At 63.0% G+C, this 16,862-nt stretch overlaps 1 protein-coding gene across 8 annotated transcripts; it reads left to right on the top strand.

The window, feature by feature from the left end:
* The first annotated feature begins 59 nt into the window (after nucleotides 1-59).
* Nucleotides 60-16,818, top strand: TNS2 (tensin 2). 8 transcript variants are annotated; one of them, XM_060111732.1, is made up of 30 exons: nucleotides 2,400-2,479; nucleotides 3,297-3,470; nucleotides 5,118-5,226; nucleotides 5,727-5,764; nucleotides 6,657-6,695; nucleotides 6,988-7,026; nucleotides 7,180-7,229; nucleotides 7,479-7,650; nucleotides 7,928-7,978; nucleotides 8,258-8,380; nucleotides 8,468-8,532; nucleotides 9,360-9,443; nucleotides 10,001-10,113; nucleotides 10,208-10,268; nucleotides 10,538-10,613; nucleotides 10,870-10,999; nucleotides 11,088-11,153; nucleotides 11,235-11,348; nucleotides 11,539-12,750; nucleotides 12,892-13,042; nucleotides 13,165-13,757; nucleotides 13,873-13,962; nucleotides 14,275-14,400; nucleotides 14,606-14,698; nucleotides 14,811-14,888; nucleotides 15,056-15,133; nucleotides 15,672-15,712; nucleotides 15,801-15,869; nucleotides 15,976-16,005; nucleotides 16,181-16,239. In XM_060111732.1, the coding sequence occupies exons 1-28, from the start codon at nucleotides 2,474-2,476 to the stop codon at nucleotides 15,852-15,854; spliced, it is 4,026 nt and encodes a 1,341-aa protein (XP_059967715.1). In that variant the 5' UTR covers nucleotides 2,400-2,473; the 3' UTR covers nucleotides 15,855-15,869; nucleotides 15,976-16,005; nucleotides 16,181-16,239. The 8 variants fall into 8 exon arrangements, with proteins under 8 accessions (XP_059967717.1, XP_059967712.1, XP_059967711.1 ...); XM_060111731.1 differs by having other exon boundaries at nucleotides 15,672-15,718; XM_060111727.1 differs by having other exon boundaries at nucleotides 2,401-2,479; nucleotides 15,544-15,712; nucleotides 16,181-16,818.
* The last annotated feature ends 44 nt before the right edge of the window (nucleotides 16,819-16,862 follow it).

Genomic DNA, 16,862 nt, shown 5'->3' with positions numbered 1-16,862 from the left:
CCGTGGCAGAGGACCAGAGGAGTGCGCCCAGCGACTTGGGACAGAAGTGATACCAGATGCCTTCGTTTGAAGCCCCGGTGGGTAGGTAGCGCTAGCCCCACTAGGCCAGGCCGCAGGTGACCCCTGATTTCGGGGTCAGGCCCACTCCCAAATGCACTCCTGTGGAGGAGGGGCCGGACTGAGAAAGGCCGAGGCAGTCCTCTGCACCCTTGTTTCTAGTGCCTTCTGGACCTGTGTCCACCTTTTCTTCTGCGTCTGTTTGGCTCGTAAGTTTTTTTGCCTGTGTCCCTCTGGGTCAGTCTCTTCAGGACTCTTGAGATTTTCCTGTCCCTGTGTTCTCCGCGTCCACCTCTCTCAAAATCTCTCCCCGCATTTCTGTCTCTTCCGGTCTCCAAGGGTCTCTGCCAGTCCCCGCATGCCTCCTTCCCAGCTCCTGGGCGCGTGGGTTCGCCAGAGGTGGGGAGGAGAAAAGGAAGAAGGAGAAGGGCGAGGGGCGGGGAGCGGGCGGCACGTGGGGATTGGAGCCCGGGAAGGAGGGAGAGAGGGAGGGAGAGGAGCCCGCGGGAGGGAGGAGAGGGCGGCGCAGGGAGCGGCAGGGGCGAGCGCAGCGCGCCCGCCCCGTCTCCTCCGCCTCCTCCGCGTCCGCTCGGCGCGGGCCCGGGCGAGATGGGCTGGCCCGGGGGCTCCCCCTGCTGCTGCCCCGCCCCGCCGCGCCCCCGCCCCGCCGGGCGCCCCCCGCAGGTGAGTGGCCGCGCTGCGCCGGGTGGGAGGGCGGCGGCCTGTGCGTCACGGCCCGGCGGGCAGTGCCGGGGGCGGTCGCCAGGGGGCGCGGGGCCACCGGGTGGGGCGAGTGGGCGCGGGGAGCGGGGCGGGCGCGCTGGGCCGGGGATCGGGAGCCGCGGGGCCGGGGGCGGCAGCGGGCGGGGCCCGGAGGCCGGAAAGGTGACCAGGGGGCGGGGCCGGCCAACGGTCACTCCCCGGCCCGGCAGTCTCGCCTTCGCGCGTCCCGGGCGCACACGCCGCCCCTGCAGGCCCGGGACCTGGGCGGGACCTGGCCGGGGAGAGTGCGAGTCAGGGTTTTGCTATTTTACTTCACATCTGGGGAAACCGAGGCAGATTCGGCTTCCATCGTCAATTCTCCAGGTCACCCTGGGCACACTCGCACACTCCACCTTCCCTCCCTGTCTCCTTCCCTGGGCCTCACCCCTCCTCGCGGCTGGGCTCCCAGCCGCTCATCCAACCACAGCTATTTCCAGGAAGGGGGAGTGTTGGGTGGAGGGGTTTCTCCAAACAAACCCAGGGCTTGGGAGTAAGAGGGGGCCAGGCTGGGGGAGAGACTGACGGGCTCTGGAAAGTTCCAGACAGGAGGAGGGTGAGGGTCCCAGGGGTCTGGCCTGGCCTTCCCAGGCCTGCCCCAGCGAGCTGCTTTTCCTCTCAGCACTGCCTGAAGGCTCAGCGCTCTCCCATCCCATCTCACTTAAGAGGTGCTCCACAGGGTGGGGAGGGACTCAAAGCCATGCTTCCCTGGCCACCCAACACGGGGGCTAGTGAGCCACCCACGACGACAAGAGCGAGGGTCAGAGAAGGTTTGGGGACCTGTTGCCAGGTGAGGGGACTTTCAGCCTCTCGGGAGGCAGCAGGAGTAGAGAGAAGCCTGCTGGAGGGGTCCTGGTCTGGGTAACTGTAATAGGAGGGGAGAAGGGCCATCCCACCACTACCACAGCACCTCTCCTGCTCCCAGCAGGGCTGGGGACTGGACCAGGCCAGGCCCGGTTGCCCACACTGGCCAGGGGCCTGGAATGTCCTGGGACCCAGCCAGGGCTCGTGGGGTGGGAGTGTGTTGCAGAGCCAGTGCCCCTCTCCGGTTACAGGCTAGGCCTCCCTCTGGCTAAGGTACCCTGAGGGCAGACTTCCTGACCTGCAAGAATTAGAGCTTCAAGGGAGAAGCCTCAGGGTAGGCCCAGTCCAGGCAGCCCAAGGAAGTGTCCTGAGTGGGCTCATCCCAGCAGCAGCGCAGTGGCAGGGTTAGACCAACCCAGAATGGGCTTGGGGGAGGGAGAGGGAAGGTTAAGGACCTGGTGGGAGAAGCCAGAGCTGGGGGAGCTTCCAGAGCCCTGGGACATTCAGTAATACGCTGCAAATGGGGGCGGGGCACGCACATTTGCACATTCTTTCAAGCCACTGGACTGTTCCACTGGACTGCTCTGGGGAGCTGCTGTCCAAGGCTTGGGGCTGAGGACCCCCAGGCTATTAACCCCTTATACTTTCGGAAGATTACTCCCCACCCCATCCTTTCCAAGGCCCCAATCCACCTCCTTCCCTTAACTTCCGGGACAGGAAGCTGGCCGCATTCCCAGGAGGGAGGCAGGAGGCCCGCGGAGGGGCGTGGAGTATGTGTTGGGAGGGGGGCCTCCTGTCCGGTCCTCGGGCCCTGGGACAGCTGCTGAGGAAGGAGAACGGAGCTGGGAGAGCCATGAAGGTAGCGTTCAGGCTCGGGGGGCGGGGAGGGGGCCCAGACCTAGAGCTTGGGGTGGCAAGGCTCAAAAGAGCTAGGGACCTGAGAGAAACCAGCCAGGGAATAGGTGAGTAGGGGCCTGTGTCAGGAGCAGAGCGGCTGGGGAGCTCTCAGGAGAAGGACCCCAAATGCCTCGGGCTGGGGCAGGAGGATGGCTCGCTCCTGTGCGCAGAGCAGACTCCGGCTGGAATCTGACCTTCCAGTGTAGGTGGTGGGGGCAGGGGGCCAGTGCACGTTCTCCTTTTCCTATTTCTTCACAACTGGTGAAACTGAGGCAGGAAGCTGGCCCTCAGTCCCATTCTCCCTGACCCTCAAGATGCACTTCAGTCCTGAGCTGGCTGGGGTCACAATTCCCAGCTCCCACTTCCCCCACCAGAAGTCCCCAGAGAGCCTGAGAGTTCAGGCCGGGAGGCTGGCCTGGCTGGGACGCGGTGTTCCCCGCTGGCCCTTGAGCCCGGCCCTGAGACCTAAATTCCCACCCCGCCCCTGCCCCGCCCCACTGGGGGCTGGATCTCAGGGTCCTACAGATCCCTGGATAGGGCAGATCCCTGGGCATGGGGCAGCTCCAGAGCAGGGTGGGTTGAGGGCAAAAGATCCTGGGCTGACACTCCCAGCAGGGTAGATCCTGGGAATCTGATCTCCTGGCCTCCCCCACTTCCTACCCCCCCCACCCGCCCCCACTTCCTGGAGCAGCGACCTGCCCCCTTCCCGCCTGCACTCCCCTCCACTTCCAGGGCTGGGCTTCTCCTCACACCAGCCAGACAGCCTACTCTCCACCCAGGGGAAGTGGCTGCCTCCGCCAGGCCGCTTCCAGGAAGCCCCGGGCCAGGCCCCAGCATTGTTCGGGCCCCACGGCGGGCACCCCAGGCAGCCGGACACCATGAAGTCCAGCGGCCCAGTGGAGAGGCTGCTCAGAGCCCTGGGGAGGAGGGACAGCAGCCGGGCCACCAACAGGGTAGGAGTGCCCATTGGCTGGGCAGAGGAGGGGCAGGGGTGGAGGTGTGGGCAGTGGGGGAGGGGGCCAGGACTCAGGCCAGACCCCCTTCCCAGTTTCGGCTTCCTCAGCCTTCTCCCCTTGTCCCGCATCCCCTCGCATCCCCTCGTTACTGTCTCCCTTTGGAGTGGCCAGGTCTGGCTGTGGCGTGAGCAGCAGACGTTAGGGTTAGAGCAAAACCTGGTGTCCCTTTCAGCTCCCCTGACACATTCCCTGCCCTAGCCCAGGCCAGCCCTGCACCCAGGCAGGTATACATCATTATAGGACCTTCCTGGGTACTATTCTGGAACCCCAGAGAGGACGTCCCTAAGCTGAGAAATTTGTGGGAGATGGGATGGGGGTGGCGAAGGGAGGGAGGGAGGGAGGGAGGGAGGGAGGCAGCCAGGTCTCAGGAGTGCTTTAGACAAGCGGGGGTTGATTTGCTTTCCACTGATATCATCTGTGTGTGCCATTAATGCCAAAATGCACCCAAGTTTCCCAGTGGGTCTGGGAGAGTTAGTCCAGCCCAGAAGAGTTCAAGTTGGGTTTAATCCAGAAGCTTCAGGGACAGCCAAGAGACCAGAGGTGCTGCCTGCATCCCCAGGCTGAGGGGCCTGGAGGCCCCATCACTGCCTTTCCCCACATTTTCTCAGCCTCACCCCAAAAGAAGCATCTCAGGGCAACATGAGACAATACTATGGGGGAGGGAGGCAGGAACTTGAACGCCAGAGGAGGAGAAAAATAGGTAGAAGAGAGAAGAGGCAAGGAAGCAAATGGTCCCCAGAGGATGGGAGGGATGGGACGAGGTAGGCCTGGGCCATAGGGGGCATCCCAGCCTCCTGGCTCACTGCACTCTGGGTGGGGAGGGGCCTCAGAGCATCTGCTCCACCCTCTCCCCCTCCAACGCTGGAATCCCACTTGAACCTCCTCAAGTGACGGGGTGCTTACTACATCCCAGAGCAGTAAGGCAGCGAAGTATTTCCAAGTCATGCCTCCATCTGCCTCTCCCTCTGAGCATTACGGCCCCCTCCTTACACAACTGCTGCCTGCCGCCTGGGTGCACAATGAGTAAACATGTTGTTCTGACAGTAGGGGGAGGAGGGCGTGTCAGCCGCCTGGAGGACTGGGACATCGGGACCAGGGGAGCAGGCCTGGCTGAGGCCCTCCTGCCGGGTCAGTCTGGGTGCTGTGTGACTGACACCGTACATTCATGTCTGACCCCCTCCCTGCTCACTCTCTACCGAAGCCTCCAGCTGGGGAGGGCAAGATGGGAGGAGAACGGGTTGTCTTCATAGCGGAGTCAGGGAGCGCCATCCCCCCACACCAGGACGGAAGCTCTAGGGCTTGGGTGGCAGTGACCGCAAGGGTATCACACACCAGGGCCACGTGAGGGGCCTAAGTGATCCCTTGGGGAGGAGCTGACCCAGCTAGGGTGACGCAAGGGGCCAGGTTCTATGCACTGTCTAGGACAAGCCCTACAACTGCCCGGAAACAGCTGTGGCCAAGTGCGTTCTACGAGTTTGGGGGCTTTATTGGGATGGAAGAAGAGAAACTGTGCAGTGCTCAGGCCCCGGCCCGGTCCTGGAGATGGGCCCGTGGGAGCTGACACCTGTCTGTCCCTCCACCTAGCCTAGGAAAGCTGAGCCACATAGCTTCCGGGAGAAGGCTTTCCGGAAGAAACCACCCGTCTGTGCAGTGTGTAAGGTGACCATCGATGGGACGGGCGTCTCGTGCCGAGGTGAGGTGCCCTGCCCTACGCTGTGACTCTGCGAGCATCACCCAGCACCACTGGGTTGCACAACCCCAGCAGGCAGACCGCAGAACAGAACCCGTACTGCGTGTGTTGCCCCTGGGCTGGGCCACGTGGGAGCCAAGAGGAACTGCGTCCCCTCCAAACAGCCCTTGCTCCCCCAGCACCCCAGGAGACCCAGTACTCTAAGTCACCTTCCCACGTCACCTGAGACTGGAGGCTTTCCTCCCTTGCTTCCTCTTCACCCGCACCCCCCCTAGAACATTACCCCTGGCTCCCACCCTCCCTGGCCTGGGCAGTAGTGCACCACTGCCATGCGCTTCCCTTGAACTCTGCCCCTGCTCCCCCACTCCAGCCAGCTCAGTACAGCCGGAGTCCTGGAAGTCCCAAGGTCTAGTTCCAGGGCCTGGGGAGATGGGAGAGGGCCACCCCTGCCACTGCCCCAGTGGGCCCCTGCTAACCCCTCTCCTCCCCTCCATCCCCTCTAGTCTGCAAGGTGGCGGCACACAGAAAATGTGAAGCAAAGGTGGGTACCTGCTGCGGGGAGGGGGACTGGGGTCCCTTCCTCCTCTGAAACAGGTTTCTCTGACCACACTGGCATCAACCCTCTACCCTTCTCATCACTGGGGAACCCCTGCTGGGTGGGAGAGGGTACTGTACTGGGCCCTTTAAGAACCACCCTACTCCACCCCCTGGAGGGCTGGCCCAGGCAGCGCAGACAGCGACAGCGCAGCGTTTGTCTTGGTGCGGTGCCCAGGCTGCAGCTGGCGAGTGGATGGGGGGTGGGGAAGAGGAGGAGAACGAGGAGGAGGAAGGGTGGGGTGGGTGGGTGTCAGAGCAGGATTTCGGAGACTGGCAGCCGGATGGGCTGTGCCTTCCTTCTGGGGAAGGGTCCTCAGGATGCCTGAGTGGGTCTTGTCCTAGGCCCTGGAAAGGCTGGGCAGAAGGTGCAAGGTGTAGATAGCACCCACTGTCCACTGGGAACCTGAGACAGCCGCATCTCTGGGGAGGTGCCCTGGTCCTCCTCCTGCAGTGTGAGGGGTCCTAGGGCCTTGGAGCTGGCTTTGGGGAGCTGTGTGCCCAGGGGCGGGGTCTCCCAGTGAAAGAGGCCAGTGTCCGTCCCTGGCCGTGGCCTGCCTGCATGGCTCTATATATAACTCCTGCCCTGCAGCTGGATGAATGGGGGTCTGTGTGGGCAGGGGGCTGGAAGCCAAGAGTAACAAGTGGGGGGCCCAGGGGTGGGGGACCGAGAGGCCAGAGGGGAGGCTCCCTTAAATAGAGGAACCTCAGTTGCAGCCTGCGCCCATCTGCTGACAGCCCCTCCACCTTCTTGCTGAAGCTGAGGGGTGGCCCCATCCTTAAGCCCGGGAAAGCCCATTTCACCAGCAGCTCAGCTCCTCACTCCCGTCTCCTTCCAGGTGACTTCGTCCTGTCAGGCCTTGCCTCCCACGGAGCTGGTGAGTATGCTCTGGGATGGGGTGACCGAGGCAAGGAACCTGGCTGCGGCGGTGTCCAGAGGTCTGGCGGCCACAGAGAGGGCCCCCAGGAGGTTACCTTGAATGGACTAACGTGGAGAGCGGTCACCCTGAGGCAGTGGGAAAACATTTGAGCCCTCTGCTCTCGTCCTCTTGGGCCTGCTGGGGGCTAGGACTCCCCCCGCCCCCCGCCCCAGTACATCCCTCACAGGGACACCAGCTGGTCCTTGCCCCTTCCCTAACCACTCCCTTTTCCTCCCCCATCTCCCTCTAGCGGAGAAACACGGCCCCTGTGAGGCGCATAGAGCACCTGGTAAGGTGATGCTGGAGGAGGGGGGCGGAAGCAGGTAGCTCTGGGACTAAGGACCTAGGTTTCTTCTGAGGCAAAAGTTCATGGAACTCTGGAGTGGGGAGCCTAGAGTGAGGGGCACAAAAGACGTGTGCAAAGTCTCATCTCATCCACCAGGGATCCACCAAGTCTCTGAACTACTCAAAGCAACGCAGCACTCTGCCCCGGTAAGTGAGGGCGTGGGGTGTGGTCCCATATGAGCCCCTTCCGCTGGCCTCACACCTCACCCCAGAGCAGGGCCCCCCCAACAAAGCTCTCCAGGCCAGCGCCGCCCCCCAGCTGGTCCCACCCACTCTCAGGACCCAGGAGACCTCACCTGTAGTCAGCCAAACACCCTTCCTTCACACCAGCCTCCGGTACCCGCCCCACCCCCACTGTCCGCCCTGTTCCTAACACAGACTTCGCCTCCTCCCCAGGAGCTTCAGCCTGGATCCTCTCATGGAGCGCCGCTGGGACTTGGACCTCACCTACGTGACGGAGCGGATCCTGGCCGCCGCCTTCCCCGCGCGGCCCGACGAACAGCGACACCGGGGCCACCTGCGCGAGCTGGCTCACGTGCTGCAATCCAAGCACCGCGACAAGTACCTGGTGAGGGGCGGGACCTGCCTCAGTCAGCCAACGACAGGGCTGGGAGGTCCAGGCCCCTCCCTGACGTCACGCCGCGGGGGCGGAGCCCCGTGTGGGCGGGGCCCGGGCGCAAACCTGGAACGCCGACTGGGCTGTACGAGCTAGGTTGGGCCTTAGCGACCTCCTCATTTTGGAGAAAGACCCTTCCTTAGGGTCACAGCGGGCAATACCACCTCCACGCATCACCGCGCCTCGCTGCCTGGGGTCACTTCGCCTAATGCCCCCTCTTTACTTGCAGCTCTTCAACCTTTCAGAGAAAAGACACGACCTGACCCGCCTAAACCCCAAGGTAGGAGGGGATTAAAGCCATCACCCCCTGCCTCCTCGGTATTAATAGTAGCAATTGCCATCTGCTTCACTCTGAAGCACTTTCCCATATGACACGTCACTTGGGACACCCCAAAGCATGGTGCAGCAGGTATCAGCCCATTGTCCAGGTGAGGGAAGTGTTGAAGCTGCCATGGACACAGCCAACAGGCCCCTGACCTTGTCTCCAGGCCCCTCTTCCACCCCCACCCACCTCTTCTTTGGTGGCCACCAGCCCCAGTCCCATTCCTGCACCCCTCAGGTCCAGGACTTTGGCTGGCCTGAGCTGCACGCGCCCCCACTGGACAAGCTGTGCTCCATCTGCAAAGCCATGGAGACGTGGCTCAGTGCTGACCCGCAGCATGTGGTCGTACTGTACTGCAAGGTGAGCTGGGAGCATGGGTTCGCAGGGCTGGGGTGCCCTCAGCCAGGGCCCCCAGCAAGCCCTGCATCCCTGTCTCTTTGTCCTTAGGGGAGCAAGGGCAAGCTCGGGGTCATCGTCTCTGCCTACATGCACTACAGCAAGATCTCTGCAGGGTAAGGCTCCCCGACCCCGAGCGCCCCCTTCCCCAGTGACCCTTCCTCCAGCTGGCCCTTGACGAGTCCATCTCCTCTGAAGCCCACCTCAGTGTTCAGAAGAGCCATTTACTCTAAACTTGACCTTTCCACCTCCTTTTTCTCACTTGTACTTCACCACAGTTTTCCTAGGGCTGCTGTAACAAAGTGCCACAAACTAAGTGGCTTGAGACCACAGAAACCTGTTGCCTCAGTTCTGGGGGCTACAAGTCTAAAATCTGAGGTGTCAGCAGGGCCACACTCCCACTGAGACTCTGGGTAGGGACCTTCCTGGCCTCTTCCTAGCTCCTGGGGCTGGCCAGCAGTCCTTGGTGTTCCTTGGCTTGAGGATGCATCACTCCAACCTCTGCCTTTGTTGTCACATGGCCTTCTTCCTGTGTGTCTGTGTGTCTGTGTCTCTTCTTCTCTTCTTCTAAGGACACCAATCATATTGGATTAAGGGCTCATCCTACTCCAGTATAACATCATAACTAATTACATCTGCAACGACCCTATTTCCAAATAAGGTCACATTCTGAGGTACATATCTTTTGCGGGGACACAATTCAACCCATAACATGGTCTTATTGTCCCATTTTACAGAGGAAGAAACTAAAACTCAGGGAACAATTGCCCGAGGTCCAACAACTAGTAAAGTGACTGGGGTTTCTAGTTCTCTTCACCACCACTCTGGGCCTCCTCTAGACTTGGGGGAAATCGCACCTCTCTTCCCTCCCCTGGGGCTTAGGGATGGGAGACCAGGTTGGAGACCAGCCCCTAAGACCCCACACTGGTCCCACTCTCCCCAGGGCGGACCAGGCGCTGGCTACCCTCACCATGCGGAAGTTCTGTGAGGACAAGGTGGCCTCGGAGCTGCAGCCCTCCCAGCGCCGGTGAGCAGCCTAGGTGGGGATGGGCCAGAGGAGCAGTTCTCTCCGTGGCTACCAAGGCCGAGCTTCTCTCATTCATGCCGCACACCTTCCTGGAGCACCTCCTGTGTGCTTGGGATTGTGCCAAGTGCTGAGAATGCAGAACAAGCACAGGGTCCCTGCTCTCGTGGGGCTTATTTACATGCTAGTGGGGTAGACGGCAATAAACCTGTGAATAAGGAGACAAGGTCGTTTTGGATGATGACAGGTGCTATCTATACAAAAAATAAAGCTGAGGCTCGTGATGAACGGAGACTCACCGGACGGTCAGGGCCCACCGCTATATAACGAGAGGCAGAGATCTGGGGGAAGAGCATTCTAGACAGAGGGAACAGCAAGAACAAAACCTCGGAGGCAGCAAGAAGGATGGAGGTTAGATGCAAGGAAGAAATCTCTGTTGAGCTGGAAGGTGGGAGGGAAGCGCCGAGGAGAAGGTGGCTGGGGCAGCGTTCGTAGTTGAGATGACACCAGGGGATCTCCCGAGGAAGGGGCTTACGTCCTCCTCGACGCCCCCGCACCAGCTATATCAGCTACTTCAGTGGTCTGCTGTCCGGCTCCATCAGAATGAACAGCAGCCCTCTCTTCCTGCACTACGTGCTCGTGCCCATGCTGCCAGCCTTTGAACCTGGCACGGGTGAGTCTGCTTGGAATGTACTCCAGGGAGCGGGCTGTCCCCCACCCCCTCCACTCAGCACCCCTCACGTGCCTTCTCCTTCTTGCCCCTCCAGGTTTCCAGCCCTTCCTCAAGATCTACCAGTCCATGCAGCTTGTCTACACATCTGGAATCTAGTGAGTGCTCTCTTCCCAGGCCCCTGCTTCCCTGCTCCCTCAGTCCCTGTTTCTCCAGCCTCCCCAGACAGCTGGGCCTTCAGCTCCAGCCACTGCACCCACAAACTAATAGCATCACAGAATCCGTTTTGTAGATGGGGAGGCTGATGCTTACAGGGCTCTCACTAAGGCAGTGCTCAGTCTCCAATCTCCCAACTCCCTCCTGACTCTTCACAGCCACCCGTACACCCGAGTGCCCCTGATTCACCTCTGTCCTCTCTCTTCCCCAGTCATGTTGCAGGCCCTGGTCCCCCACAGCTTTGCATCAGCCTGGAGCCAGCTCTCCTCCTCAAAGGCGATGTCATGGTGAGGGGGCCTTAGCGACAGGGAGAGTCCTGGGGGTGGGGTGAGGGGCGGTGGTACAAGCCGCCAGCCGCACAGTCTCTGGTGAGCCATCGATTCGAGGCCGATGGGAGGGCAAAGAGGGCGTCCTCCTGATGGGGAGGTCACCTTGGGGTTCAGGCAAGGCAGAGCCGTGGCCAGATAGTCCCCAGGGTGGAAGCACCGAGGAGACGTGAGTGGACACGAGGGCCTGAACGCCGGTCTCCCTCCCCTCACCCAGGTGACGTGCTATCACAGGGGTAGCCGGGGGACTGACCGGACCCTCGTGTTCCGAATCCAGTTCCACACGTGTACCATCCATGGACCACGGCTCACCTTCCCCAAGGACCAGCTGGACGAGGCCTGGACCGGTGAGTTGGAGACAAGTGGCGTGGGGGCTGGAGCCCAAGGGAGGGCGGGTGGGCGGGCGCCTGGCTTCTTACCGTCCACTCCCCGCAGACGAGAGGTTCCCCTTCCAAGCCTCGGTGGAGTTCGTCTTCTCCTCCAGCCCAGAGAAGATCAAAGGTGAGAGCCAGCCCTGGCCCCGGCGGGGGGGCGGGGGGTGCCGTCCCTCCCCGCTCCTCACCCCCGGGTGCCCTTCCGTAGGCAGCACCCCACGGAATGAGCCCTCGGTCTCTGTTGACTACAACACAGCAGAGCCTGCCGTGCGCTGGGACTCCTATGAGAACTTCAACCTGCACCACGAGGACAGTGTGGATGGTGTGTGGGGCGTGGGGTGGCAGGAGGTGGAGTTTTGGGGGGCACACTCTTCCCTCCCCAGGCAGACACCCTTCCCAAGAGACGCCCCCTGAGCTGGGGTCTCCTGCGCTGTCCCCTGTTAACACACGCTCTCTCTCTCTCTCCCCATTTTGCCTGCTTGCCCTCCCTCCCGGATCCTCTCCCCATCCAGACTCCGTCACCCATACCCGGGGACCCCTGGATGGCAGTCCTTACGCCCAGGTGCAGCGGGCCCCCCGCCAGACCCCGCCGGCGCCCTCTCCGGAGCCGCCCCCGCCCCCGCTGCTCTCTGTCAGCAGCGATTCTGGCCATTCGTCCACGCTGACCACAGAGCCAGCCGCTGAGTCCCCTGGCCGGCCACCGCCGACAGCTGCCGAGCGGCGGGAGCTGGAGCGCCTCCTGGGGGGCTGTGGCGTGGCCGCCGGGGGCCGGGGAGCTGGGCGTGAGACGGCCATCCTCGATGATGAAGAGCAGCCCCCGGCGGGCGGAGGCCCCCGCCTTGGAATGTATTCGGGACACAGGCCTGGCCTCAGCCGCCACTGCTCCTGCCGCCAGGGCTACCGGGAGCCCTGCGGGGTCCCCAATGGGGGCTACTACCGGCCAGAGGGGACCCTGGAGAGGAGGCGGCTGGCCTACGGGGCCTACGAGGGGCCCCCACAGGGCTATGCTGAGGCCTCCGTGGAGAAGAGGCGCCTCTGCCGATCACTGTCCGAGGGGCCGTACCCCTACCCGCCTGAGCTGGGGAAACCGACCAACGGGGACTTTGGCTACCGCGCCCCAGGCTACCGGGAGGTGGTGATCCTGGAGGACCCTGGGCTGCCTGCCCTGTGCTCATGCCCCGCCTGTGAGGAGAAGCTAGCGCTGCCCACGGCAGCCCTCTATGGGCTGCGCCTGGAGAGGGAGGCTGGAGAGGGGTGGGCGAATGAGGCTGGCAAGCCCCTCCTGCACCCGGTGCGACCTGGGCACCCGCTGCCCCTGCTGGTGCCTGCCTGCGGGCACCACCATGCCCCAGTGCCTGACTACAGCTGCCTGAAGCCACCCAAGGCAGGCGAGGAAGGGCATGAGGGCTGCTCCTACGCCATGTGCCCCGAAGGCAGGTATGGGCATCCAGGGTACCCTGCCCTGGTGACATACGGCTATGGAGGAGCGGTTCCCAGTTACTGCCCAGCGTATGGCCGGGCGCCTCACAGCTGCGGGTCTCCAGGCGAGGGCAGAAGGTATCCCAGCTCTGGTGCCCACTCCCCCCGGGCTGGCTCCATTTCCCCTGGCAGTCCACCCTACCCGCAATCCAGGAACCTCAGCTACGAGATCCCTGCAGAGGAGGGAGGGGACAGGTATCTGCCGCCCGGGCACCTGGCCCCAGCAGGACCCTTGGCATCTGCAGGTGAGGGCACTGGGATGGGGAGTGCCCAGGGCAGAGGAGGGCTCTGGAAGATGGTGGGGGAAGGCACAGAGTGAGAAAGAGCTAAGCCAGACAGAAGGGGCTCTTCCTGGCTCACAGCCCCTCCTCTCACCTTCCCTGCAGAGTCGCCGGAGCCAGTGTCCTGGAGGGAGAGTCCCAGCGGGCACAGCACCCTGCCTCGGTCTCCCCGAGATGCCCAGTGCAGTGCCTCTTCTGAGCTATCCGGTCCCTCCACGCCCCTGCACACCAGCAGCCCAGTCCAGGGCAAGGAGAGGTACCCAGAGGGGCTGGGCAGCTCAGGCGCCTCCTGGTCCGGGCAGACCCTGAAGCCTGGGGTGGGGGCAGCTCTCACGGGGTTCTGTGGCTCTACTAACCACCCGCCCTCGCACCCCGCAGCGCCCGACGGCAGGACACTAGGTCCCCCACCTTGGCGCCCACTCAGAGACTGAGTCCCGGAGAGGCCTTGCCACCTGCTTCCCAGGGAGGGGCTGAAAGAGCTCCAGAGCTGCCAGCAAGAAGTGGGCCTGAGCCTCCGGCCCCTGGTCCCTTCTCCTCAGCCTCCCCGCCCAGCTCACCCAACGACTGGCCTCAGGAGAGGAGCCCGGGGGGCCGTTCGGACAGCGCCAGTCCAAGGGGCCCTGTACCCACCACCCTGCCCGGCCTCCGCCACGCCCCCTGGCAGGGCCTTCGAGACTCCCCGGACAGCCCGGACGGGTCCCCCCTCACCCCTGTGCCTACTCAGATGCCCTGGCTTGTGCCCAGCCCAGAGCCGCCGCCGCGGAGCTCACCCGTACCCGCCTTCCCTCTGGCTGCATCTTTTGACATCAGTGGCCCCACCCAGCCCCCACTTCCCGAGAAGCGCCACCTGCTGGGGCCTGGGCAACAGCCGGGACCCTGGGGCCCAGAGCAGGCATCGCCACCAGCCAGAGGCACGAGTCACCATGTCACCTTTGCACCTCTGCTTCCGGATAATGCCCCCCAACCCCCAGGTATAAAGGCCTTCAGGTGGCTGGGGCCACCTCGGGAGAACCCTTTTTCCCAGGGAGGGGCATGGCATGGGGACTGGGGAGCCCTGAGGCCAAGCTCAGTCCCTCCCTGTCCTAGAACCCCCTATGCAAGAGAGCCAGAGCAACGTCAAGTTTGTCCAGGATACGTCCAAGTTCTGGTATAAGCCACACCTGTCCCGTGACCAAGGTGAGAAGCCAGCCTGCGCCCACCCCTGTCCAGGGCTCTGGCTCGGCTTTGGAGCCCATCCTTCCAGTCGGTGCCTCTTCCCCGTCTCAGCGGGCCTCCTCTGGGCCGAGCCCCTCTCTAGCTGGTGATTCTGGGCTTCGGGCCCAAGGAGGTCTAACACTGTCAGCGCTCTGTGCGCTGACTCCCCAGTGGCGTCCCGGGTGCTGTCGCCGCAGCTGTTAGGGCCAGAGGCCTGGGGAACTTGGGCAGCAGAGCGGAGGGGCTCCTTGGGGCTCAGTCAGCCTCTGAGAAGACTTCTCCCACCTCCTGCAGCCATTGCCCTGCTGAAGGACAAGGACCCTGGGGCCTTCTTGATCAGGGACAGTCATTCATTCCAAGGAGCCTATGGGCTGGCTCTTAAGGTGGCCACGCCCCCACCCAGCGCCCAGCCCTGGAAAGGTACAGAATGGCCAAACATGAGGGAAACGGGGAGTGGGGTGTGGGGAGGTACCAGAGGCCAGACAAGGCAGGGTGGGCCATGTCACTTCTTAGTGGGGAGAGGGAGCAAGTGTCCTCTCCTGCTCAGGAAAGAATTCCATCAGGCGAGAAGCAGAACCTGGAATCTGATGAAGCCTTCCTCTCCCCTCCCCTCCCCTCCACTCAGGGGACCCCTTGGAACAGCTGGTCCGCCATTTTCTCATTGAGACTGGGCCCAAAGGGGTGAAGATCAAGGGCTGCCCCAGCGAGCCCTACTTTGGTGAGAAGCGGGGGCTGGGAAGGCTGCACTGGGCTGGTCCAGGGAGGCCAAGAGGAGGTAGACTGCGGGTATCTCCGGGTGCCTCGAGACCCCGCTCGCCTCTCCCCTGCAGGCAGCCTGTCGGCCCTGGTCTCCCAGCACTCCATCTCCCCGCTGTCCCTGCCCTGCTGCCTGCGCATTCCCAGCAAAGGTGGGTGTCCGGTCATCTGTTCTCCCACCTCTCCCCACCCACTGCAGCCAAAGGCAGAATCCCAGGCCCTGGCTTCCCGCCTGCCTGCCTGCCTTCCCTCGGGGACGGCAGAGGGTGCCCTCCAGCTCCCAGCACTGCCACTCCCCGCTGACCCCCGTTTCCCTCAGATCCTCTGGAGGAGGCCCCAGAGGCCCCAGTGCCCACCAACATGAGCACAGCGGCAGACCTCCTACGTCAGGGAGCCGGTACGGGCCTCTCCATCCTTTCCCCCGCCCTGGGCACCAAGGGGGCCGTTGCTGATACATGGGGCACTGAAAGGCCTTGAGGTGGGTGGGTGGGCCCTGACGGATGCATCTAACCCATGAGGGCAGGGGGAGCCCTACATCTGTAGGCACAGTGGGAGAGGGAGTCCTTGGTCTAGGCTCTGCGGCGAGGGGGCTTGTTAGAACACAGATTCTCAGGCCTCTTTCCAGCACCTCTGACTGTGGATCTTGGGGAGTCACAGAATCTGCCTTTTTAACAGGTTACCTGTGTGACACGCATCCCAAGCGCACTAGCTGGGCAAAGTGCGAGACCGGTGGGGTGGGGGGATCGAGGGAAGATAGACCTGGGGGCAGGCAGAGCCGCTGCTCCCTCCAACCCCCCGCCCCCCCAGCCTGCAGTGTGCTCTACCTGACCTCAGTGGAGACGGAGTCGCTGACAGGCCCCCAAGCGGTGGCGCGGGCCAGCTCCGCAGCTCTGAGCTGCAGCCCCCGCCCCACGCCAGCCATTGTCCACTTCAAGGTCTCAGCCCAGGGCATCACGCTGACAGACAACCAGAGGAAGTGAGTGTGCGTGCCAGGCCCCCCGGGGGGGGGCGCAGGCCCCGGGGCCCCGATTTCCGGGTGACTTTCCCCACCCTCCTCCTCACAGGCTCTTCTTTCGCCGCCATTATCCAGTGAACAGCATCACCTTCGCCAGCACTGACCCTCAGGACCGGAGGTGACCCTCTCCCTCCCAGCCCTTTTGCCTCCCAGTCCCCAGCCCAGCTCTTCCGTTGGTAGCTATTCCCCGGGTGCATCCCTTCACAGTTCTTCTCCTTCTGCAGATGGACCAACCCGGATGGGACCACCTCCAAGTAAGCCTCCCTGGGAGTGCAGTCGCCCCTCCCTGGCATGGCATGGCATGGCACGGGCGTGGCACTGGCATGGCACTGGCGTGGCATCGAGGCACCTCCTTCCTCCCCAACCCTGGCGTGGCAGTCCCTGTGGAAGGGATGCTGAGCCCTCCCCATCCTGCCTTTGTACCCCCAGGATCTTTGGTTTCGTGGCCAAGAAGCCGGGAAGCCCCTGGGAGAATGTGTGTCACCTCTTTGCAGAGCTTGACCCAGATCAGCCTGCAGGCGCCATTGTCACCTTCATCACCAAAGTTCTGCTGGGCCAGAGAAAATGAAGGAAGGCCACAAGCTCCGAGCCCACGTCGACACTGCGCCCCTCTCAGCACCCCACAGCCCTCACTTCCCCTGGCCTGGACCCAGGAGACCCGGGACCCAGCCCCTCCCCTAGGAACGGGGAGCGGACACCGGCCTGGGACACTGCTCTCCTTCCCCGCCCCCAGCCTGCTAAGCAAAGTGGACGGGCCCATGAGATGACCTTGCATGTAAGCAGATGGCAGAGATGGGTGTGTGAAGGGTGAGGAGGCATCAGCAGTGGGGCCTGGAGGAGATGGGGATGGCCCTACCTGCGCGAGGACATCAGCGCCGGCGGAGACGGGCCCTGCTAGCTCCACCCAGCTGCAGGTCCCAGCATGGCAGGGAGAGGGGAGAGTGTGGGGAGCAAGGCACTCCCTCCTCTGCCTCCCCTCTGAGCAGAGAGATCAGAGTAGGATCACATGAAAAGGGGGCTAAAAAAGAGTCTATTTTTGTCTAATAATAAAGAGTTTCTATAACGTTGAGTTGGAGTTGGAGTCATGCCTTGTTTCCGGGAAGGTCAAAGC

Source organism: Mesoplodon densirostris, chromosome 11 (genome assembly GCF_025265405.1).
Source record: "Mesoplodon densirostris isolate mMesDen1 chromosome 11, mMesDen1 primary haplotype, whole genome shotgun sequence".
In the NCBI taxonomy this organism is placed as follows: domain Eukaryota; kingdom Metazoa; phylum Chordata; class Mammalia; order Artiodactyla; family Ziphiidae; genus Mesoplodon; species Mesoplodon densirostris.
This window is presented reverse-complemented; position numbering and strand designations above follow the sequence as displayed.

Bases quoted from the DNA above. Each gene is read 5' to 3' on its own strand.
- TNS2 (XM_060111727.1), top strand. The intron at 6,696-6,987 runs GTGAGTATGCTC...ATCTCCCTCTAG, and splicing joins CCTTGCCTCCCACGGAGCTG to CGGAGAAACACGGCCCCTGT. The intron at 10,114-10,207 runs GTGAGTCTGCTT...TTGCCCCTCCAG, and splicing joins AGCCTTTGAACCTGGCACGG to GTTTCCAGCCCTTCCTCAAG.